Here is a 23,025-nt window from a genome sequence, read left to right as displayed (position 1 = left end):
TCTCTCTGTATGTACGTATATATACACCTATATATGTTTTTATTTATATGTTTGTGTGCATACGTACTGTGATGAGAACTCGAGCGTTCTTGGATGCGGTGTCTATTTCCATGTGCAATGCAACCGAGAAGACTCCTTTGTGGCGGTGGAGTGGTTTGGGGAGTATTTTTGTATGTGACTAACAATATTTTCTTTGATCACTGAGACTTCTTCTTTTGGGGTGGATTTTCTATTTTCTTCTTTACCTGCGTTTCTTTCTCTCTTGCTCTCTCACACACCCACTTGGAATGGGTTAGAGGAGTCACTCTCTGACTACCTACAATAACCTTGTGTGGGGAATGTTACTGGATGTTAAGTACGCTACTGTTTGTTTATTTCTTTGTGTTAAGGTCAGCGTTGTGCTGAGGTTTTATTTCCACCATTATTTTATGCTTTCTAGATGGAGTTTGTGTGATGCATAAGACTGTATGTGCAGGACAAGCAAAAAGAAAAGGAAGATGGATGGCCAATGTGCAGAGTCCACGCATCGTAAACCCACAACGTTGTTTCTTTCTTCTTCCCCTTGAGGGATATATATATATATTTTCTAGTGTGGGTTCTCTTTTATTTTGACATCTTGCTAAAAGAATGATCGTGTCTTATGGTTTTTAAGTAATAAATCCTGTACTGGGGGTATGAACATTTGGGTAAATGAGTTTTCTTTCCAATCTTTCACAGTCTGTCAATTTGTAAGTCTGTGAAAAGCCCAAACCAATCCAACCCTCTCCGCCCCGAGCGGGAAGCGGGTTAAAAGGGGCTTTTCAGCACTTCCATTTTGTAAGTTCTTGGGATGTTTTTAATGGAGAACTGTCTGAGAAAATACGATTTATTTTTTTATTCATCACGTGGTTCCAATTCGTGGAGGTCAAATACAGGGTTTCTTTTGTTCTTCTGTTTCTTGTTTATTGTAGAAGTAAGGCAAAGATTATTCTTATCTTTAAAGCTTCCAGTATTGCTTTTGTTAACCCTATTTTATTTCTTTTACTGCTGATTGTAACATTTTCTTTTTTTTGTTCTACTTCTTGTTTTACACGCACACACAAAAAAAAAAAAAAAAAAAACCGTCTGGTTATATGTTTTTTTTTTTTTTATTTGGTTTATTAGCAGAAGCGAGATTCTAATATGAGTAAAGAATTGAAGGTTCTCGTACGTCTTCACAATTTAGTGAATATTCCCCGCGACATCGGCGTCAACACTGCGTCTGAGAGTAACAACGACCCACGTGTGTTTTCTGTCATTTTACGTGCAGTTGCGAGGGATGGGACACTTATCGCGAATTGTGCCGAGGTGCGCGGTGAGTTTACAGTACGCGACATTGTGCGCTCCGCTACGGATGATTTTCTTGAAGTGAAACTCGACGTTCGGGGCGAACAGCGTGGCGCTGCTGCATCTGCTGAGTGGACGGTGAACACTTCCACACTGGAGTTGCTGCTTATCGTAAAGGAACAACACCCATCCGGTGTACGTGTAGTTGGTACATGCCCTGAAAACCTTCTCGTGAATGTGGATGATATTGTTCAGAAACAAAAACTTGTCACACACGTGTTGGGAACAGAAATGGGGCAAATTGGTCTCTCACTTGCTGTGGCCCCATCTGATGTTGCTGGTTATCAGCAACGTCTTGTAGAGTTCTTGTCAGAACACAACCCGGGTGGTCTGCGTTTTGTAGAGAGTGTTGTTTGTAGTATTGCGGAGATTGATACCTTCACGAAGTTATACCGCAAGTACCATATTGTGGATTACGAGCAACGGATAATGGACTTCTTTCGTTTGTATGGGCGGGAGCATGCAAATCGGGTCCCTACGCTGCTGCGTGAGTGGGAGAACCATGAAGAAGAACTGATGCACAATCTCGTGTTAGACAATGGCCCAGAACCACACAATCTCAACACTGCTCTACGTCTTGAGGCATTTCTGAAGGCACACAACGTGACGTCTGCCACACCAGAGGTGGCACATGCTATGCGAGAGTTTCGAGGTAAACCACGTGAACTCTTTCTGACATTAACAGAGATTTACGGTGTGGAACCTGACCCGCGCAGCTACTTGTTTCCACCCACACACTATCAGAAGTGGGGAGAGCAGCAACAGCAGCAACAACAAGGGGATAGAGAAAAGAAGAGGTTTGAGGAAGAAAGAAGAATAAAGGAAGATACAGGGTATAGTCATGGCTCCGCATTGGCTGTGTCATCCTCTGCTTCTCCGTTTAAGTGGCTACCACACAACGATGTATGGGCCAATGATACACACCAGATTCAACAAAATGAGAAAGAAGGGGAAAGGGGGAATGAAAATAAGAAGTTATTATCATCATCGTCACAAGAATCACATATTCAACAAGCTTCCACTATTTTATCGATGTCCCGTGATGGCAAAGCAGGGGCGACGATTGACAGTACTGTCAACAAATCGAAACTCTACCGTGGCTACAATGACATCAACAATAGTAACAGTAATAGTTATAATCATAATAATAGCAATATCGAGGGAAAGGATCCATTATGGGATGCGTTCTGTGAGTCATTTGTACACAATGGACGTCAAATATCTGATCTATATTACATGAATGAGAGAACTTTCTATAATATAGTGGATGAAATTGGATATAACAAGTCTGATCGTGACGCGTTAGTGTATCAGTGGCAGAAGCGTTTGCGTGCTTCTGTACGTGAGGATGTCCTTTCCCCTGGCGATGCTTACTACGATACCGTCGTGAAGGAGGTACTGGACGTGGTTGGTTTACCACAGCTGAACTTGGAGGTAATGGATATGGTATCTGTAATGAATAAAGTGCATGCAAGTTGTTTTAACTCCCGTCTTCTTGCAGCACATCAGCGTGCGACAGAACGTCTTGCTATTGTTGGTGACTACCAGCGTCTACACAACATCGTTAGCTACGGCGTTGACACTACTCATGTAGCCGCTGCGAGTGGTGGTGATAATACTGATGGTGTTGTTGTTGCTGCTGCTGCTGCTGACAATACTGGAAGTAGTCCGAGAAATGTTGATGGTGATGGTAATAGTGGTGGAAACCCCTGTATGGTGTTCCACCGTCGACCGTTTCAGAATTGGGACGGCAAGCACACCACCTGTATTCTTATTTGCGATGTTGTGGTTGGCAAACCATTTGTCTGTCCAGCGTCTATGAAAACGGCGCGAACTGCCACGGCGGCATTCCGTCGTGAGTGGGATTGTTGTGTCTTCACAGATGGTGTGGCGGGTCCTGCGGTGGCGGTGTATGATTCCGCGCAGTTGCTGCCGCGGTATTTATTGCGATGTCGTGTAGACATGAGCATCGCCCCCTGCCCTACTCATCCTACTCGCCCGCTCGAGTACTACATCCCTGGTGAGAATGAAGGTCCTCCTCCCCTTCCTCCGCATCATCATTATTATGAGAATCATGAGAATGAAGGTGGAATGGGAATGGTGGGTGGTGGTGTTCTTGTCTGCGGGGATTGTGTGGTGTTGGGCCCTTATCGTGGCCGGCCGGTGGTGCCACTCGCCGCCGTCGCCCCCGCCGCCCGCGCCGCCCTCGCCGCCGGCCAACACGACGCCCGCCAACTCGCCGCCGCCGCCCAACAACAGGCGGAACAACACGCGGAGGCACAAAGACACGCAGCACGAGTGGCCGCAGCGGCCGCAGCACTCGCAGGGAATATTGCGGCAAAAATGCAACAGAGTAATCCACTGCACGTTCTCACCGCACTGCAGCAACTGCGGACAGAGAAGGCACTGCAGCAGTTAAGGGAGGAGTTGGGTGAGGAAGGATACCCGTCTAGTGGGGGAATTGCAGGGACACAATATGAAGGCAGTAGAAGTAATGGTAATGATGACGGTGGGGCACAAGTGAAAACTCCTTTGAATCGTGGCCACAGTCATCAGAACAGCAGTATTCGTCTTCCTAGTCGCCTTACAGAGGTGCAGACAACACCAACCAATCACACCTCAAACAGTCTGTACGCGAAATACCTCGCAGCAGTGTCTGGTACAAAACAAGAGCAGGATGAACAAAAACAAGAACAACAACAATATACTTCCAGACCTGAAGACGTACGAAAAAATAGCAACCATTACAGTACTAATGAATACGGTAATAACATCAGCATCATCAGCAACAACAACAATGGAAGTAATAAGAGTTATCCAAAGAAAGGTGGTGATATCAGTGATGGTAGCAGTCGCATGACGAGTGTAATGCCTGGGGAAAAGACTCGTCTCGCCAAGGAAGATGTCACGTATGGATGGCATTTATATCGTCAGGGCGATATTGAGGGAGCACGACGGGTGTGGACCGCTGTGTATGAACGGCATATGGACGACGCCGTGGGCGCACGGGCACGGGCATACATTGCAGAGGCAGTGGATCGTGACTACGAAGCTGCGGCATCCTGGTACACAGTGTCGCTGCAACGTGACCCACACGATGCAATGACGATGTACAACTATGCTGTGTTGTTAGAGGCGTTGCTCGGACGGCGACAGGAGGCTCTGTTGCTTTTCGAACGAGCACATGCACTAGGTGACGTTGCTGCTGGTCGGCGGGCACAGCAACTGCGAGTCTCGTTGAACTCTAGTTGATACGTGTATATGCAAATGTGTACATGTATCGCTCTCTCTCTCTCTCTCTCTCTGTGTGAGTGAGTGGGTGAGTGTGTCTGTGCCTGGGCGCATCTCTTTGTAGCTGTATCGCTTTACCAATTGATATCTTTATTTGTTTATTTATTTATTGTTCAGTTTTTGTTTTTCCTTTAGGAGGAGGAGGAAGGTCTTATTTTTTTATTTTTTTTTTTAATCATTCGTATCTATGCAGATGTATGGACACGAACAACCATGTATATATGTACATTGTATTACATTAGAAATGTATGTGTGTGTGTGTTTGGACTTGGTAAAGTTTTTTTCTTTTTTTTTGTTGGCCTACACTATTCTTCATATTCGCTAGAGATGGGTGACCCTAGTCATCTAACACCTGCGCAGTTGAGTAGACAACAACTACTACAACAACCAATACACCAAAACCAGCAAATCGCAGACAGTCCACAGAGTGAGCTAAGTATTCCTACTCCTGCACCACGTGCTCGCCTCAGTGGTGCATGCAGTGGAGGTTTTGTTTGTAGCCACAACAACTTTGTTGACAGTGAGAATACCACTCATACTGGTGTTGTACACATCGATGCCATGAATACAGAGAATGCGGATCTCTCCACTTGCCTTGAAGCACATCCTATAGTCTGCGCTGCAACGACACTGATGTCTGATGGCGAAGGGGGTAGTGGACGTAATGTTGGCCTTAAAGGAACCCCAGTAAACACCATAGGCGCCACTGAGCGACTTAAGAGAGCGACATGTCGAAGAAGAATAGAAAATGAAGAGAATAACGAAGGAGAACGGGTAGGATGTGGGATGCCCATAACCAATTATTGTTTTTCTCTTCCATCCCCCTCATCTGATCAACGGCCTGTCATAGAGAATGAGATGCTCAATACACCACATGCACTACTACGCGATTTGAGCGACGCTGCTGAGTCACCCCAGGTTACTTTGCATGCTCGGCAGCAGGAACACCCTCGAAGACAACGACTTACTTCACCTTTGCCTGATAATGATACAGACACTCTCAACTCCGTGATGGACATTCAGAAACAGCAACAACAGCAACGACAACAACAACAACAGCAGCAGCAGCAGCAAAAGAATGGTGCGACACGCAGCCTGAGCATTCCCACACCTTTACCATGTAAAGAAGGAAGGACACAGATAGTATACACGTCTGGCAGAATGAATGCTATGAAGACTCCACCCTCAGAAGGATTTAATAGCTGTTTGGCCTCCCCACATTTGGTTTCTGCAAGTATAAGCCCATCAAAAGAGAAACGACAACAAGAACAGGACACCACTACTATTCTATGCCCAGAATATGATATTAGGGATGTTCATGATGACTACAATAGAAATGCCATACACCATTCTGAGGTTGTACCATGCGGAGGCAATTTATCTTTCGCAAGATCTGGTGAGCGGTGTACTCCACCACGGGGAGTGTGTGGTTTTACAGGAGCGCAATCATATCAGGAACCGGAACCGGAACAACGGGGATTGGCGGGAGTTGATACCAACAGCTCTGCGTTGCGCTTAAGCCCTCAAGGCACTACTGCAGGAAAAACAGGATGTGTAGTTTCTCCCAACACAAGTGTACCGGTTTTGGTTGACTGGCGTGCTGTTGTGGAAGAGTCCATTGTTCTCGATGTGAACGTAGACATTGAAGATGATGAAGAAGAAGATGATGTAAATGGTCAGGACCAGGACGAAGGTAGAATACTACCACCACCACGAAATGGTGAACGTAAACTCTCAAAGAAGAAGGCATGGTGTGGCACACCCCGTAGTGTTGATGGCTCTCTAGCTCCAAACGACAACCATCATCACAATAACCCGCAGCAGTTGCAGATGTCAACGGCGCAGCAGAGTACACTCTCGTGGCCTCCTTCTGTTGAATCGGTGTGTGAAACCTCTGTAGAAGGCGGTGAAAGTGGGAATAATGATGATGCAGATAGTTTGCCTCTTAGACCTCCAAGTGGTATGCGTCAGCTACTGGATGTGGTTGCTTCTACTGCTAATGCGGATACTACTGTACCCACTACTAATGGTACTAATAGAAGAATAAGTAGTAGTAGTAGTAGTGCTAGTAGAAGAAGCAGTGCTGGTAGTGGTACTGATCATAATCATGATAATGATAGTGCTAATGGATGTCCCCCAGTGGCAATGCTAAAACCTTCTTCACTACTCAGAGGAAGAATGAGAACAGCATTAACTACAGAAGGAGGAACCAAAGGTAGAGTTAAGTCTCCACATCGTGAAAGAAGGAGTGAATCGCATTCATTGCAAATATCTTTGGCTGTGGAGTTGTGTCACGCCGTGCGTCCCTTCGCACAACGACTATTGCTTCTTCTTCTGCGTGAGAGTGATGGTGGTGCGTTTGTTTATGCGGATGCATGCGCTGAAGCTGTTAATTCTATTTTGGAGAGTGAAGGTATTCGTAGTGTGCGAGCAACAGAAAATCTCTGCCGTTACATCATCGCTTCCACGAGCAACAATGGTAGTATTAGTAGTGGTAGTAGTAGTACTAATAATAATAGTAATACTAATATTACTAATAATGGAGGCGACGAAGGTAATGATGTTAACAAGATACCCTATGGCGATTTTGTGGCAGGGATTATGCAGCTGGGAGAACAGAATTAGTGTATGATGGTAAGTAGATACTCTCACAAAGAGTATTTTTTTTTTTTTTTTCGTTTTTTGTTTTTTGTTTTTTTTTTCTTTTTCTCTTTTCATTTCTTCTTATTTCTCTTCTTTGAGTGTGGAGAACGGGGGATGAGTAAGAAACTAAGAGAGCGAGGAGAGTTAAGAAGGAATAAATACATAAAAAAAATGAATATATATACATATATTTATTCAGCTAAGAGTTGAAGGTAAAAAAAAAAAAAAAAAAAAAACGAAGCTATGAGGGTATAAACTATAGGTTTTGCTTTTTTTTGCTTTTATTTCTGTGTATAACTCATCATAATATCTTGCACTCTTTTGCATTAGTGCCCTCTCCTCTCTTGTTATTGCTCTTATTGATTTCTGTTGCACCTACTGTTGTTTGTTATTGCTGCAGTCGTTGGTGCAAGCGACACAAGGCAGAAGAAAACAATAGTAGAGGAGAGGGAGAGAGAAGGTGGGAAAATTGTTTATTGCACAGATTATGTTTCCTCTATCACCACAAGGAAACAACAACAACAACAACAATGATAATAATAATAACAAATATGACGGTACAACTGTTTATTCTTCTTCTTCTTCTCCCATTTCATCATCTGCTTGGCGAGTTGCAGCTGAGCTCTTCGCTGCACAAAACAACAGCAATACCAATAACAGTAACAACATTAATACCCCGCAACACTTACATGTTGGGGGTTCTTCAACTACACTAGAGAGTGGAAAGAAATCACAACAAGGGAGTCCATGTCCTCCTGATAGGCGGCAGGAGCGACTTTTCAAGACCAGTTACGATTGGCATGATGTAACTCCTATCTATACGCCTCTTCCCTTTACTTCTCCCTCTGCTCACCTGCAACTACCACAACAACAATTACAATTACAACAATTACAGGACTCTACACACCCGGTCTCGTCTCTCTCATCTCCTTCCAAACAACAGATGTCATCATCTGGAGCGATACGCAAGCGACAGATGGATTTGCAGCTGCGAGAGGAGGCTGTGCTCCGCCGTGAGAGAGAGGCCGCCGCACGTGAGGAGCGACTCACACTGCGGGAGGAAAAACTCCAACAAGAGGAGGAGCGATTGGCTCCAAAGATAGTAACCGACACATATAGACAGCAATTGCAAGAGGTGAAGTGTGCGTTAGATGCACGTGAGCGGGAGTTGGCGGAGCGTGATGAGTTGCTGCAGCAGGAACGGGCATCTCTCACCACACGGACTGCCAACATTGAGGCCCGTGAAAAAGAAATAGATGAACAGCAGGAACTCTTCTTGCAAGATACACGGGAACGTGTGGAGCGAATTCAACAAAGTGCCCGTGCGGTACAAGCGAAGGAGTTGACAGTGGTACAGCGAGAAGAGGCGTGTAAACAGCGGGAGGCGGAATTACGACTACAACGTGAGTCTCTGATCAACTGGGAACGCACCCTACGCCGTGAACAAGAAAAGTACGGAGAGAAGATGAAACGGATTACGGCTGCTGCGGAGTCTGTGGATAAACGTGCAAAGGAACTGCGGGTGTGGGAAGAACAACTCTCTGCTCGTGAGGGGGCACTGTGGGAGACGGCAGCCGCAAAAGTACCGCAGGGACGTGTGACTTTAGCAACAGTCATGGATTTGCTTGCGAAGATTCGCGGGGAATTACACCCTACCGTATCTTATTAGCGAAGCGGGGGAAAAAAAAAAAGAAGACTCTTGTTTATCGGCGTCCGTGTGTGTATGTATGTGTATGTGGGTGGTTTGTTTATTATTGTTATTTCCATTCCTATTATTATTATTATTATTATTATTATTATTATTATTATTATTATTATTATTAATCTTTTTTTAATATGAATGGATTTATCTCCATTGTTGTTGTTGTTTTTGTTCTACTTCTTTTTTTTTTCAGTGAGAGCAAAAGTAGAGGAATCTGTACATTACGTGAAGGGTGTGGGATCATCCTATTTATCTCCACAAATGGGAGGGTCATCAAAACAAAAATACTACGCTGTGGCGGTTGGCCGCACTGTAGGCATTTTCAACACGTGGGGTGAGTGTGAGGCGCAGGTCTCAGGCTTCCCACATGCCCGCTTTAAATCCTTTTCAACAGAGGAAGATGCGCAGAAGTTTATGGATGAGAATAAGGGAATAGTGAATAAGCGGGTGGTGGTTTTACCGGATACAGTAAACCCGTCAATGGTGGATGATGTACCGGCGGCGTGTACACATACTTCTCAAAAAGATGTATGCCCACCGCGAACACATACACATGCAGAGAAGCGAAGCCGAGAAGAAAGTCACCATGACATGAATAACAACACGAGTAACAGTAACAGTAAGAATAGCGATAATAAGAACAACAGCAACAACAACAGCAACAACAACAACAACAGTGAGGGGCCATTGCCATTGATTGAGGATGGAATATCCATCGAATGGATGCGTGCACGAGAAGAAGAGGCGGTGAAAGTGTATGTGGACGGTGCGTGTCGTAGTAACGGCAAGACGGAACCCGGACGAGCACGTGGTGGATACGGTGGTTACTACGTACCAAGAACAACCGGAGGAAATAATAATAATAGTGATAATAATAATAATAATAATAATAGTGATCTGGATACTCTCCTGTGCAATTTCTCCTTACCGTTGCCGGATCACGAGCCGCAAACAAACAACCGCGCGGAGTTGTACGCTGTCATTCACGTTTTGCAGACCGCCCTGCAGGCCCGGCGTTGTTACAATCTGCATGTCTATAGTGACAGCACATATGTGATACGCGGGGCGAATATCTTCATGCCATTTTGGCTCAAACGTAAATTTACAACGATCAGTGGCTCACCGGTGTTGAACAGTGATCTCTGGCGTAGACTGCAGGCACTGCGCACACAACACGAGGAACGCTACGCCGCCCGATTGACGATGGAGTTTGGTTTAATGCACACAACAGCCATGCGAGCCGCACGACGATTGGCATTGCGGTTTGAACATGTGCGGGGCCACAGCGGTGTGCATGGGAATGTGATGGCAGACCGTTTGGCGGTGAATGGGGCTCTGCGGGGAATCCGGCGCTAAGGGGAAACCACCAAGAACAGTAATAATAACAACAACGTGAATGGGAGTGTGAAGAAAATAAAAGAAAAAAAAAAAGGACGATAAAAAGATTATAGTGGGGATGAGATGAGACTGGTGTCTCTCTCTCTCTCTCTCTCTATGTGTGTGTGTGTGTCAGTCTGCACACTCCCCGGGGTTACATCAATCATGGAAATAAACAAAATTAAATCAAAGGTGTGTGTACGTCATTGTTTCTTTGTTTATATCTATCTGTATCTCTCTATATACATATATATATATATATATATATATATATATATATATATATGTATGTGTATTTGTGTTTGTGTTTGTGTGTGTGAGCTGTTTTCTCTGATGGAGTGTAGAAGAGAGTGGCTCTTGGAATATTTCTCAAAATCCCATCTTCTTTCGCTTTATTTCTTTCAACTTCTTTCACATCATCATCATCATCATCGTGATAATTCAACAACACTGACAACAAACGCACACACATATATATAGTAGTAAAAAAAATAAAAAAAAAAAGGAGCGGAGGGATTGTCTGACAAATCCAATGCGGCAATTCCTTTTCTTTCCTCTACTACTACTACAACTATTCATATTATTATTATTGTCACTACAACAACAACAAGAAGAAGGAGGAGGAATGGGAATATTATTAGCAGAGGCGGTGTTGGATGCTGGAATGATCTCCACATGCTCCAGATGTACGTTACGTGATAACATGCAATGGTGTCCGACAGACATGACATGTCAATTATCATTTAACTGCAGTTGCGGTGTTGCCTGCATGTCTTTTCCAGATTGTTTTGTGCAGGAGAACACATGTTCAAGTTGTGTGAACAGCGGCGGTGTATTCTGCAGCCGCCCCAAAGATCCAAAGAAGGTATGTTTCTTCCCAGATATTCCCAATATGAAGAAAGCGGAGAAGGTGAATACCAGCAGGATGTACTCTATGCGTACGTATGGGAGGGATATTAATGACAATGATAATAATAATAATATTAATAATAAAAGGGAGGTGCAGTACTGTAGTGAAGGATGCATGAGTTATGATAGCTGTATCTCGCAGTTCAGTGAATGTCCAGTGGAAACACCAGACACTCTGCAGATGATTTGGCTTGGCTTTAATATTTGTATTGCAGGATCCTTTTTTGTAGTTATCGCTATTGTGATGTATTTGGGATTGAGAGGAGGGAAAACATAAAAAAAAAGGGGGAGGGGGAAGTGAATCAACAGTCATTACACAATATCAATACTATACGGGAGATGAACGGGGGAAAAGGGAAAAAGGGGAAAGTATGCTTCTGAGTAAAGTAAAAGAAGCAAAAAAAAAAAAAAAACAGTGAAGTGAGTCTTTGTCTAAGGTTGCTTATACGTGATGAAAGTAACAGGTATCAAAAAAGAAAAATGAATGGGAATGGAAGTAGTGATTTTTTTTTTTCGTTTTTCTTTTTTTTGTTTTTCTATTTCTATATCTATATATCTATATATAGATATATATTTCTTTTTTTTTGCCGTAGTGGTGGGCGTATATTCTTCTTAATTATATGCGTCAATACATAAATAAATAACGAAAAGAAGAAAAGGATCATGCGCAATAAATATATATGAGGCTTTTTTATTTTGTTTTAGTTGTGTATTCCTCTTCGTTTGTACTGTTGTTCTCCTTTTGTTTTTTTTTTCTTTTCCACTCTTATTGTTATTGTTATTACTATTATTATTATACATGGTGTTTTTTCTGGCTTTACAGTTCTTCCTTTCAAGGCGAAAGGAAACACACTGTAATTCACTACTGTACCATAAAAAAAGGGAATAAACGAAAAGAAAAGAAAAAAAAGAACATAAAACACATCTCTGAGTGAAGAGACAGTGTAAACATATACGTCTGTCTACAACATACATTTAGTCTATATATATATATATGTGGATTGTGTATGTGAATGGACGTGCCTGCTGTTGTCTGGTGCGGGGCAAAGTATACACGGTGGGAAGAGGAGACTGCGACATTATACTCACAGGCAATGCCAGCATTAGTCGCAAACATCTCACACTGCAGATAGAAGAAAAAGAAAAAGAAGAAAAAGAAAGTGAACAGAAAGAGAAAAAAAACACACGGGATTTAAAAAGAAGACCCTGTGTCATCATCACAGACACCTCCACACACGGGACAGAAGTATGCGCCTCTTCTTTAGATAATAACAACAGCAGAAGTAGTAGTACGAGTAGTACTCATACACATACTACTACTAGTAGTGATAGTAATAGTGATAGTGATAGTAGTATGAATAGTGTGCGTAGTCACAACATGGATGATGGTCCTGCGGCCACACGCACATTACAAATATGCCGCCGTCGTCCACTGTTACGATCTCGCCTCTCACGTGGTGAATCTTTTCGCACTCCCCGCAAACACTTCACCTGGCGGCATTTCACTATTCACATTGGCACACAACCCACAGAAACTACCACAACAACAACAACAACACATCCACCAACGCAACCCGTGTTATTGCAATTGCGATGGACCCCACTGCGTCTCTTTTCTCTCGGTATTGTAAAGGAAGAACAGAAGACACAACTGCAGTGTAGTGTTCGTCGCTGCTGTGCGTGTGTGGTGGGGGACTATACACAAGCGAATTGTCTCGTCACGCCGCTGTTGACACCCACAGCCGTTGGAATTGCCATGTTGTGCCGTTCTGCCCCTATCGTGACACCCGCGTACGTGGAGGCACTCGGAAATATCAACAAGACGCATAATAATAATAATAATAATAATAATAATAATAATAATAATAATAATAATAATAATAATAATAATAATAATAATAATAATAATAATAGTGGGGGTGATAAGAACAGTAAAGAAGAAGAAGAAGAAGAAAAAGAAGGGGAAATGAATGGAAGTATGAGTGGAGTAGGAATATTGTTAGATCCACAGGCATATGCACCAATGTTAGATCCCTTCTGGGCCACTCTGTGGGAAAAAGAAGATCTTGCTTATAATCCACAAACAGAAACACAAACACACAAACAACAACAATTATTGTTGTTTCCAGCGAATAGAAATAACCGCCGTACACTCTTCGCTGGTCGTATAATTATAGTCCTTCAACGTTCCTTATATGCGGAGGTGTGTAATTTCCTCCCATACACACAGGCACAAGTACAGTTGGATCTCTCTCTACAAGATGTGGGGAATGACGAAACCCAACGAGAGACACTTCTGCAGTCCTTTGCGGCCTCTCATCATAGTCATATTATATTGTACAATCGTCGTGAACGATTACCATTCCGCCACTGTGTGCGTATACTGCAGGAAACACATAAACTGCGGTGTGTGGAGTATCTTCAGCTTGTGAAGAGTATCGTGTGTATTACACCATTGGTACTGGAACCGCCTTTGGGGAAACCAATAACAACAACCACAACAACAATAACAGAGGTGAAAGAAACCAAAGGAGCGAAGGAACTACCATCTCGACAAGAAGAAAAAGAAGAACAACAACAACAAACACCACCACCACCACCACCACCACAGCAGAAAGAAAAAGAAGAAGTAGAAGAAGAAGTACGAGAGATAAAACGTGAAGTGGTGTGTACCTCAAAAGCAACGGAAAAAAAAACGGCTGGGGCAAAACGTAGGCGTACAGGAAATAGTCCTTCTGGTCGACGCACCGACCCAAACCCACTCTTCCGCGAAACACACAGTGATACAGAGATGGATCATAATAATAATAATAATAATAATAATAATAATAATAATAATAATAATAATCATCATCATCATCATCAACATAACGGCCGTGAGAAGAGTGATGAAGGGTGTGATGGACGAATGCCAAACAGTGAAGAAGAGAACATGAACGGTTGGATTACACGAGAACACACAGATGTCGATGGTACTGTTGATACTAATACTACTACTACTACTACTACTACTACTACTACTACTACCGCAGATCTCGTTGTATCGGGTTCACCTACACTACCGTCGTATCCATGCTTCCAGCCATACAGTACTCTCTCTTCTTCTTATCCTGTTAATACGATTGCTAATGGTAGTCATGGTACTGCGTTGGGTGGAAAGTGTTTTCGGAAACAACAACTAACAGTGTGTTCTGAGACTGTAGAGATGGAAAATGCCGCAGAGATGGCGGGGAATGGGCATAGGAATTCGGTGCTTGCCACTACACGTGCCATAGACGCAGATGACATTATTCCAGATACAGCCACAGCGGCAGCGGAAACAACACGATTAAGTGCTTCTCGCTTTAACGTCTTTGACGCCACAGCACAACATCATCAACAACATCAACAACGATCTAACAGAACAGCAAAGCCGAGACGACGTGGACCCACACGTACAACCACAACAACGGCAACAACAACAACAACACCAGGAATGGGAAGAGAAGAAGAAAACGTGGATGTGGTTCCACTTCATGTGGGAACTCGTAAAAAGAATGGAGGTGGTTCAATTAATATATTTGACATAGAAGCTCTCTTTTAATATATATATATATATATATATATATATATATATATATATATATGGCGTTAATGACTGTATTGCTCCTTCTTGGACGTGTTGGGAAGTATCGTGTACGGCTGCAGTGGATGGTGGCTGCTGTGCCATTTTCCCACCGTCATGTGTGGGATGGATTGCATAGATGGCTTCAAATTACAGAAACCCCACATCCATAGACGAATCGTTTTTTTTTTTTCTTTTATTTATTTATTTATTTATTTATTTATTTATTTATTTATACTTGACTTTCTCTCTTCCTGATATTCCACAGTTGACAGTTTGGAGCAAAGAAAGAAAAGAAGAGAGACAGGGAAAGAAAAGAAAAGAAAAAAAAAAAGGTGGGCGAGAAGGAAGACGCCAAAGAGAAAGCAGTATCAACGACTGGAATAACAGTAACAACAACTAAGAGGGAAACACATGACTTTTATTTTTATTTCCAATCTTTTCTTCTTCTTTCTTCTCCTACCTGTCCTCCCTGTCCTCCCCCCTTTATCTCATCTGTACACACACACGCACGCAGAAAAAAGAAAAACAAAAAATCTCATTCTTTTCTTTTCACCTCATTTCTTTTTTTTCTTTTCTTTTCTACTCTTAGTCCCCCCTTTTTTTTTTCCTCCAATGTTACCCGCAACGTTTTCTACAAAGGACATGTCGGAGTCTGTGCCCATCAGCTACGCCCTGCTGCTGCTGCCGCCGAAGAAGGAACTCCGCAAGAAGGGCTACACGATGGCCGGGCTGCCAGCCAGCGTCAGCCAACATCTGCGCAGCACCCGCACACAGTCGAATGTGCAGGGCGGTAGTGTCAGCAGTGCACGCGATCACGCCCTCGCACGGTGGACCACACACGCACTCCCAAAAGGCGCCACCTACCGCGATGCTTTAGACGCCGTGGAGGACGCCAATCGCACGCAGTGGGGATTTCTCAAGGGACGCATTCAATTCGCAACGGGCGGCTTTGACACGTACGCACGGCGGAACCCCAACGACGCGGCAACCCTCGCGTGTGTGGGAACATATGATCCAAATTCCGTTTTCCGCGGGGTAACGGCAGCGGCGGCGATGGAGAGTCGCACACGACTACTGCCACGATTGCGGCCGCTTGTGAATGAGCATGGACATTATACACAATCACAGTCGCAGTCGCAATCCTCCTCTGCCAAGACGCTTCCACGTACATTTGCACCGCAGGTATTGTACGCCTCCTGTCCACCGCCGGTGCTTTCACAGGCTGGATATGACTTTACACCAATGAGTCACATTTCATTTCTGCTGCGGCCGAGTGAACCCTCAACGGGGGCGCGGGATGTACGCAGTGACTTTGTGCCAATGCGCAGCAGTGATTATCGTCCGCGTGCGTATAATCGCGGCACCGCGGGTGGACGACACTGTCACTGTGCGGAGGTGTATCAGGTCGGTGACTACACCATGGATCTCGCACGGGATGCCAACACCATCAATCAACGCAACTGCACCGTAAAGCACTCCCTCACACGCACTGGCACAGTGAAGCCAAACAGCACCATTGTGGGTCGTCGACACGCCAAGGCACCCGCCTTCCCATGTGAACATCAAGGAAGCGCCGTAAAGGAAACCACAAGGGCAACTGCCATGGAGAGTATGGAGGCAGATCGTATGGCAAGTGAAGAGAAGGATGGCAACGGCGAACGGCGTCTCCCGCGTGAGACGGAGAATAGAGATACAGTGGATGAAGCGGTGCCTGTTGAAAAGCGTTCTGTGCGATTTAATGAGACACCAGCATCTATGGCTTAGAGGAATATTTCTGTCTATGTACGTATATAATACAAATATTACATAAATACATGTATACCAATATACTCGGAAGTGTGTGTGCGTATATATACGTATATATATATATATGTATATATATATATATATATATATATATATATATATATATATATATATATACTTTGTTTCGTGTGTATGTGTATTCTATATTATGAGTGATGTATAGAAATCAAAGAAGAAAGAAAGTAAGAAAGAAGGAAAGAAAGAAAGAAAGAAAGAAGAAGGGGAAATGAAAAGAAAAAGAAGAGGAGAAAGTTTCTATAAGGCATATGGAGTGAAGTGGTGTGAGGACGAAAAGGGATTGCCAATTAGGAGAGAAGAGGACGAAGGCTGCGTTTCATACCTTTGTCTTTTTTTTTTCCTCTTTCTCTCTTTTCTTTCATGCCTTTTATCTTCTTTGCTCAGTCTTTTTTTTTGCTTTGTTTTCGTCTTTCTTTGAGTCGATGGATCTAGTATGAATGAGCAAATAACCAAAAAAAAAAAAGAAAAACAAAAAGAAATCCAAGGCAAGTAATTACACGCATACATTTACACGTGTACATGGATCATTTTATTCCTATTGTTTTTTTTTTTTTCCTTTCCCCCATGTTCCATTTTCTTGATGAGAGTACATATATCTTTCTCTCTTTTTGTCTATCAGTCAGTCTGTATCTGTGTCCATGTGTGTGTCTGGGCTTGTATTTCTCATTTATCTATACATATGTTTCTCATTCTTTCTCTGCTCTACATGGAATTGTATATATGTTTTGCTTTTTCTCTTTTCTTTTTCTTATTGTTTAGAGTTACAAGAGTTCGAAAGATTTTTCTTTGGGGTTGCATCCCACCTCATCTGTCGCACATCGTTTCTTTTTTTTTTTCTTTCTTTTGTCAAGCGCTTGATAGCGAAACGAAAGAAAGAAAAAATAGAAATCGAGCAGCAACAAAGACAAGAAGAGGGAAAAAAAAAAGAGTACGACCGACGTGGCACGCACACGGACTGATAAGACACAGTAGGTGTGTGTGTGTGTGAAAGTCTTTTTTTTTGTTTTTGTTTTACCCTAAAGGAGGAACAAAAAAAAAAAAAAGAAAGGAGAAGAAAAAAGAAAAAAGGGGCGTTTGTTTGTTTGTTTCTGTGTGTGTGTGTGCTTCTCTGTCTTTTCTTTGTTATCTGTGTCGAGGATTCGATAACTGTCAGGAGGCGGTGCAGAGTCATAACAAAGAGAAGAGGAACCACAAGAAACGAAAAAGAATAAGAAAGAAGAACAAGAGCAGCAGCAGCAACAAGAAGGAAACATCCCCTCATTTAACTGCGAAAGAGGGAAGAAGAAGAGGAAGAGAGAACAGAAGGAAAGAGAGAGAGAGAGATTCTGTCTGTGTCTCTGTGTCTGTGTGTGTGTGTGAAGGAGGAGGAGAAGAACACAAGAGCTAGAGAAGAGAAGGGAAACGGGACGGAGTTATAATAGACAACGAAGAGAGGGAAACTACAAGTAAATTAAAAAAAAAAAAGAGTGGGGGAAAAAATACAAAACAGTAAGAAAAGAAAAAAAAGGAAAAGAAAGAAGAAAAAGCGACAAGAAGAAAGAAACACATATGGGTGTTCCAAAGTTCTTTCGATGGGTGGCAGAGCGCTGCCCGTCTGTTATCACCCCATTCCGTGATTGCCCACCGCCTGTTGACAATCTATATCTAGACATGAATGGCATTATTCACAATTGCACACATCCAAATGATGTAGATGCCACACAAAAATCCGCAACGGAAAAGGCCATGGTTGAGGCTATGTTTGTTTATCTTGAGAAACTTTTTAATGTTATTCAACCACGTAAACATTTTCTGTTGGCTATTGATGGCGTGGCGCCGAGGGCCAAGATGAACCAGCAGCGACAACGCCGTTACCGCAGTGCATATGATATGATGGTAGCACGTGAGGAGGCTCTTGCCCGCGGTGAGGAATTGCCAGATGAGAAGGATGTGTTTGACAGCAACTGTATCACCCCTGGCACGAATTTCATGGTGCGGGTGAGTGAACAATTGCAGTACTTTATCACCATGAAGATTGCCACTGACCCGGCGTGGCAAAACTGCAAGGTGATCTACTCTGGACACAATCACCCTGGTGAGGGAGAACATAAGATTGTGGATTTTATTCGTCGCCGTAAGATGCAGCCGGGGTATGATCCAAATGAGTCTCATTGCATGTATGGATTAGACGCTGATCTTGTCATGCTTGCACTTGCCACTCATGAACCACATTTTCTTCTTTTGCGAGAGGTGGTGACATTTGGGGCTGGAAATGAATCACGACGTGTGCGTGAACAGCGAGAGGAGGATGAGGCAAATGGAATTGTTGCGGATAAGTCTTATCATAAAGCTGATGAATTTGTGCTTTTTCATGTGAATGTACTGCGTGATTATCTTGATCTTGATTTGCGTGATCGACTTGGGGCCAAGTTGCCACCCATTTATGACTTGGAACGTGTCTTGGATGACTTTGTATTAATGTGCTTCTTTGTTGGGAATGACTTCTTACCAAGTATTCCAACGCTTGGCATTCATGATGGAAGCCTTGTGCAAATGCTGGATGTGTACTGTCAGCGTATATTACTACACTCTATGTACTTGACAGAGAATGGGAAAATAGATTGGCGTGCCGTAGAGTTATGGTTGCAGGGACTTGCAGAGATTGAGTTTACCACTATTAAAGCCCGTGAGGCACAAGAGCAGGAGTATCAACGTAAAATGGCAAGACGTGATCCTTCCCATGAGGCAACAGTGATTGCATCCACCGCGGTGGAATCTTTGCATGAGTATAAGGATCGTTTCTACCGTGAGAAACACGGCTTTGCGAATGGATGGGATCCACAAGGAAAAGAAATGAGCGATCTGCGACTTCATTATGTGGAAGGAATTATGTGGGTATTTGGATATTACTATAATGGACCACCCTCATGGAAGTGGTTCTTCCCGCATCACTATGCTCCTATGGCAAGTGATTTGGTAAATCTTCCTGCGGTGGCTGCAAAGGTTCACTTTGATCTTGGTAAACCATTTCTACCGCATCAACAACTCTTAGCGGTGTTACCACCCTTATCATACCGTTCTATCCCACGTGCGTATTGGCCACTGCTCCGTAGTAAGTCGAGTCCACTCGCCAAATACTTTCCAGAGCATCTACAGATTGATCGTGAAGGGGCACGAGCACCGTGGGAGGGTGTTGTGCTCATTCCATTTATCGACGAACGCACACTACTAGCGGCGTATAATTCTGTTCAAGATAAGGTGACACCTGAGGATCAGGCACACAATACGCTTGGAACGCCTGTGATTTTCACCTTCGATGCTGAGATGCAGCAGTATGAGGTACCGAATGAATTCTTTGGACCATTAAAGAATGTACGAGTGCGACGACAACCATATGATTTTCCACCATTTGTTCATTTTGTGCCAAAACTCTGTCCAGGTGTGGCGATTGGGGATAAGATGTTAGAAGGATTTGCGACACTTCACAGTAAGTGGAATAATATCCGTGTACAACGTGAAACCGGTGCGGTGAGCATTTTTGGAATGCCTACACGTAAGGAGAGTATCATTCTCGCTTTAAATGATACTATGATGGAAAATGCTAGTGCACGTGATATGGCCCCACTTGTTGGACAGGAAGTATTGGTTGGATTTCCACACTACCGTCGTGCACGTATTGCGTGTATTAGTGATAGATTTATGAGTTTCCGTGCGGTGATAACAAAGGATGGTACCTTCTGTGGTAGTGAGGCGAAGGAGTTAAACCGTGATGACTCATCTAACTTTACACGGGAGTGTGAAACACATAAACAGTATATGAAGGAGAAATTAGGTATTTCTGTGGATAGTGTTTCTCTGTTGGTATATGTAAATATCTTCACTGGTATGCGTGTGACACGTAAGGGGCGGATTGTGCGTAACTTTTCAAAAGATGAAATGTGCTATGCGATGCCCCTTATTTCAAGATTACAGGATGTAAACATGATAGAGGATGCACGATATGTGGAGCGAGATCGTGCAGAAGGGGATACAAGTTTTGGGGCTAAAGTTATTTTTATTGGTCCAGAACCAAAGAATAAGAAAACCCCTATGCAGGCATATGGTAGTGCTGGTTTCGTCCTAGACTCCACCTCTTATGGTGAGGATATGTACGCTGTGGCGATCCGAGTCTATCAAGATCCCTTGACGATTCCCGCATCTCTTTTATCTTATGCCACACCTCGTAATTGGATGGCATTACATGAAGTGGCGAGTGAAATGCGATTGGGATCTTTACCATTACGACTCCTTGTGGGATCTCTACGCACCACACCACAGTATGGATCCCGTGAAGTGGGTTTGGGTATCGTCTTTACACGTAATCATCTCACACGATTGGGATATGCAAAGCTTGTACCACGACAAACCAACGCCTGGGCACCATACGGCGATGATGTATTTTCACGACTCGCACAAAGCACTGAACCGGCTGGACATTATCTTGAAAATGCCAGCAAGAGTGATTTTCTTGGCCGTTCCAGTCGTGCAGTGCAGTACACCACATGGTTCTCCCGTGAGGCGGTATCGCTGATTAAGGAATATGTACACAAGTTCCAACCACTCATTAAACGACTGGAAACAGGAGCGGCAGCCCCACAGGCATTGGAGCCACCGCAATTCATGACCGGTATTTGGCAAGATAGGGAAGTGGATGATGTTCTTAGCGAGATGGAATCTTTTATTGAGGCTTGTGGTATACGCGATGTACCTTTAGTGACCGCAAGTGATGATGCCTTCACACGTGAACATTTACGTCAATTGGAGGCGGAACTCGATCGTCACACCCCGCGACGTGTGCGGGAACTCACTCTTCGGCCTGTTGTGAAGCGACACTTGTACTTTCCCATCACCCGCAGTGTAGGTGGACACATCTTACAACTGCCACTACCGCAAGATCAGACACTTTGTTTGGGCGCACGTGTAGTGAATTGTCGTGCGGCGGGTTGTGTGCCGTTTGGTGCGGTGGGAACCGTTGTTCGTTTGTTAGCCACCAGTCATGAGGCGGAGGTGGTGTTTGATGAGCCTTTCACCGGTGGGAGTCGCTTTGATGGGCGACTGCAACAACCACGAGGGGCATTGGTGAAGTTGGCATCTCTGCTGGTGCTGCAGAAACCAGGAGAGGATACGAGTGCAGCAGCAATGCTGCCAATCACATCAACCACAACATCAACATCAACAGGAACTACAGGAACAGCAGCGGAAACGGAAACATCTGGTACTTCTCTTCTCAAGGCACTCATGCTAAAAACTCAACAACAACAACAACAACAACAACAACAACAACAACAACCGGATCAGCAGAAGGTAGTTTTTCAAGGGTCATCCCCCACAACCACCGATGCGGGTCCCGCCATTCCAAAACCACGCAGTGCATTAGAAGAGGTTTCTACCATGGCGGCCTCACCCTCTGCAGCTGTAACTATGAGTGCAGGGGCGGGTGGTATTCGCTTGGCGGATCTTGTTGGGAAATTGAAGGCATCCTCACCAGCGTCTATTTCAGCAGAACAGCTTCAACGTGTACAGGTTACTTCTGCCCCAACGGTTGGGTGGGGAAGTAGTGGTGGTAGTAGTAATAGTAATAATAACAACAACAACAACAACACCCGGGCATCCCCAGCCACCGTCAAAACCCCCACTGGGGTTCTCACACCTGCTATCCAAACCACCATCATGAGTAGTAAAAGCAGTGGGGCTGAGAATAAGAGTCATAAGAGGAATGAAAACTCTGCTATGGTGGAAGCAACAACAACAGCAACTGCTGCTGTTGCAGCTGCTCCCTCTTGTCCTCAAGCACTTCCTGGTACGACCAATGCTGTACAGCGTGGTAGTATGAACAGCGGTGTTAATAATAATAATAATAATAATAATAATAATAATAATAATAATACTACGACTACCGCTACTGGGGCTGGCAGCAGCAGCAACAGTAGTGGTACTGGAGGAGGAGGAGGAGGTCGTCCACTGACACAACCGCACAATAACGGTGGACGCTGCATTGATATGAATACGAATAGTACTAGTACTGGTACTAGTAATAGTGGTGGTAATGGTAGTGGTTCCAAGCCAAATATACCAATCGTTATTCCAAGGGAAATAGCATCTGGTGAATTCATTCTTCGTCGCGGTGAGGCGGTGCCATTCTTCCGAAAACTGTTTAAAATGCGTCTTTCTGAGGAACTTGGTAAGGTGCTTCCACGGGAGTAAAGTTGTATAAACAAACAAAGGATGGTGGGGGGGGGGGACAAAAAAAATAAAGAAAAAGAAAAAAGGTTGGGGAAAAGATATTATT

General features: G+C 43.9%; 8 protein-coding genes across 8 annotated transcripts; all 8 read left to right on the top strand.

Moving 5' to 3' along the window:
• Positions 1 to 1,161: 1,161 nt before the first annotated feature.
• Positions 1,162 to 4,617, top strand: TM35_000401360 (uncharacterized protein; the record flags this gene model as incomplete). Its single annotated transcript, XM_029029751.1, has 1 exon — positions 1,162 to 4,617. The coding sequence occupies one exon, from the start codon at positions 1,162 to 1,164 to the stop codon at positions 4,615 to 4,617; it is 3,456 nt and encodes a 1,151-aa protein (XP_028878935.1).
• A 366-nt stretch (positions 4,618 to 4,983) lies between these two features.
• Positions 4,984 to 7,281, top strand: TM35_000401350 (uncharacterized protein; the record flags this gene model as incomplete). Its single annotated transcript, XM_029029750.1, has 1 exon — positions 4,984 to 7,281. The coding sequence occupies one exon, from the start codon at positions 4,984 to 4,986 to the stop codon at positions 7,279 to 7,281; it is 2,298 nt and encodes a 765-aa protein (XP_028878934.1).
• A 505-nt stretch (positions 7,282 to 7,786) lies between these two features.
• On the top strand, positions 7,787 to 8,968 carry TM35_000401340 (uncharacterized protein; the record flags this gene model as incomplete). The annotated part of the gene is made up of 1 exon (XM_029029749.1): positions 7,787 to 8,968. The coding sequence occupies one exon, from the start codon at positions 7,787 to 7,789 to the stop codon at positions 8,966 to 8,968; it is 1,182 nt and encodes a 393-aa protein (XP_028878933.1).
• Positions 8,969 to 9,262: 294 nt separating this feature from the next.
• Positions 9,263 to 10,357, top strand: TM35_000401330 (putative ribonuclease H1; the record flags this gene model as incomplete). The annotated part of the gene is made up of 1 exon (XM_029029748.1): positions 9,263 to 10,357. The coding sequence occupies one exon, from the start codon at positions 9,263 to 9,265 to the stop codon at positions 10,355 to 10,357; it is 1,095 nt and encodes a 364-aa protein (XP_028878932.1).
• Positions 10,358 to 11,003: 646 nt separating this feature from the next.
• On the top strand, positions 11,004 to 11,564 carry TM35_000401320 (uncharacterized protein; the record flags this gene model as incomplete). Its single annotated transcript, XM_029029747.1, has 1 exon — positions 11,004 to 11,564. The coding sequence occupies one exon, from the start codon at positions 11,004 to 11,006 to the stop codon at positions 11,562 to 11,564; it is 561 nt and encodes a 186-aa protein (XP_028878931.1).
• Positions 11,565 to 12,281: 717 nt separating this feature from the next.
• TM35_000401310 (uncharacterized protein) lies at positions 12,282 to 14,870 on the top strand (the record flags this gene model as incomplete). The annotated part of the gene is made up of 1 exon (XM_029029746.1): positions 12,282 to 14,870. One exon carries the CDS (start codon positions 12,282 to 12,284, stop codon positions 14,868 to 14,870), a length of 2,589 nt encoding a protein of 862 aa, XP_028878930.1.
• Positions 14,871 to 15,506: 636 nt separating this feature from the next.
• On the top strand, positions 15,507 to 16,658 carry TM35_000401300 (uncharacterized protein; the record flags this gene model as incomplete). The annotated part of the gene is made up of 1 exon (XM_029029745.1): positions 15,507 to 16,658. One exon carries the CDS (start codon positions 15,507 to 15,509, stop codon positions 16,656 to 16,658), a length of 1,152 nt encoding a protein of 383 aa, XP_028878929.1.
• Positions 16,659 to 18,266: 1,608 nt separating this feature from the next.
• On the top strand, positions 18,267 to 22,940 carry TM35_000401290 (putative 5-3 exonuclease XRNA; the record flags this gene model as incomplete). Its single annotated transcript, XM_029029744.1, has 1 exon — positions 18,267 to 22,940. One exon carries the CDS (start codon positions 18,267 to 18,269, stop codon positions 22,938 to 22,940), a length of 4,674 nt encoding a protein of 1,557 aa, XP_028878928.1.
• Positions 22,941 to 23,025: the final 85 nt, after the last annotated feature.

The sequence above is a fragment of the Trypanosoma theileri genome, assembly GCF_002087225.1.
Source record: "Trypanosoma theileri isolate Edinburgh chromosome Unknown TM35_Tth_40_V1, whole genome shotgun sequence".
Taxonomy (NCBI): Eukaryota; Euglenozoa; class Kinetoplastea; order Trypanosomatida; family Trypanosomatidae; genus Trypanosoma; species Trypanosoma theileri.
The sequence above is the reverse complement of the archived record's forward strand: the minus strand, read 5'-3'. Positions and strand labels throughout refer to the sequence as shown.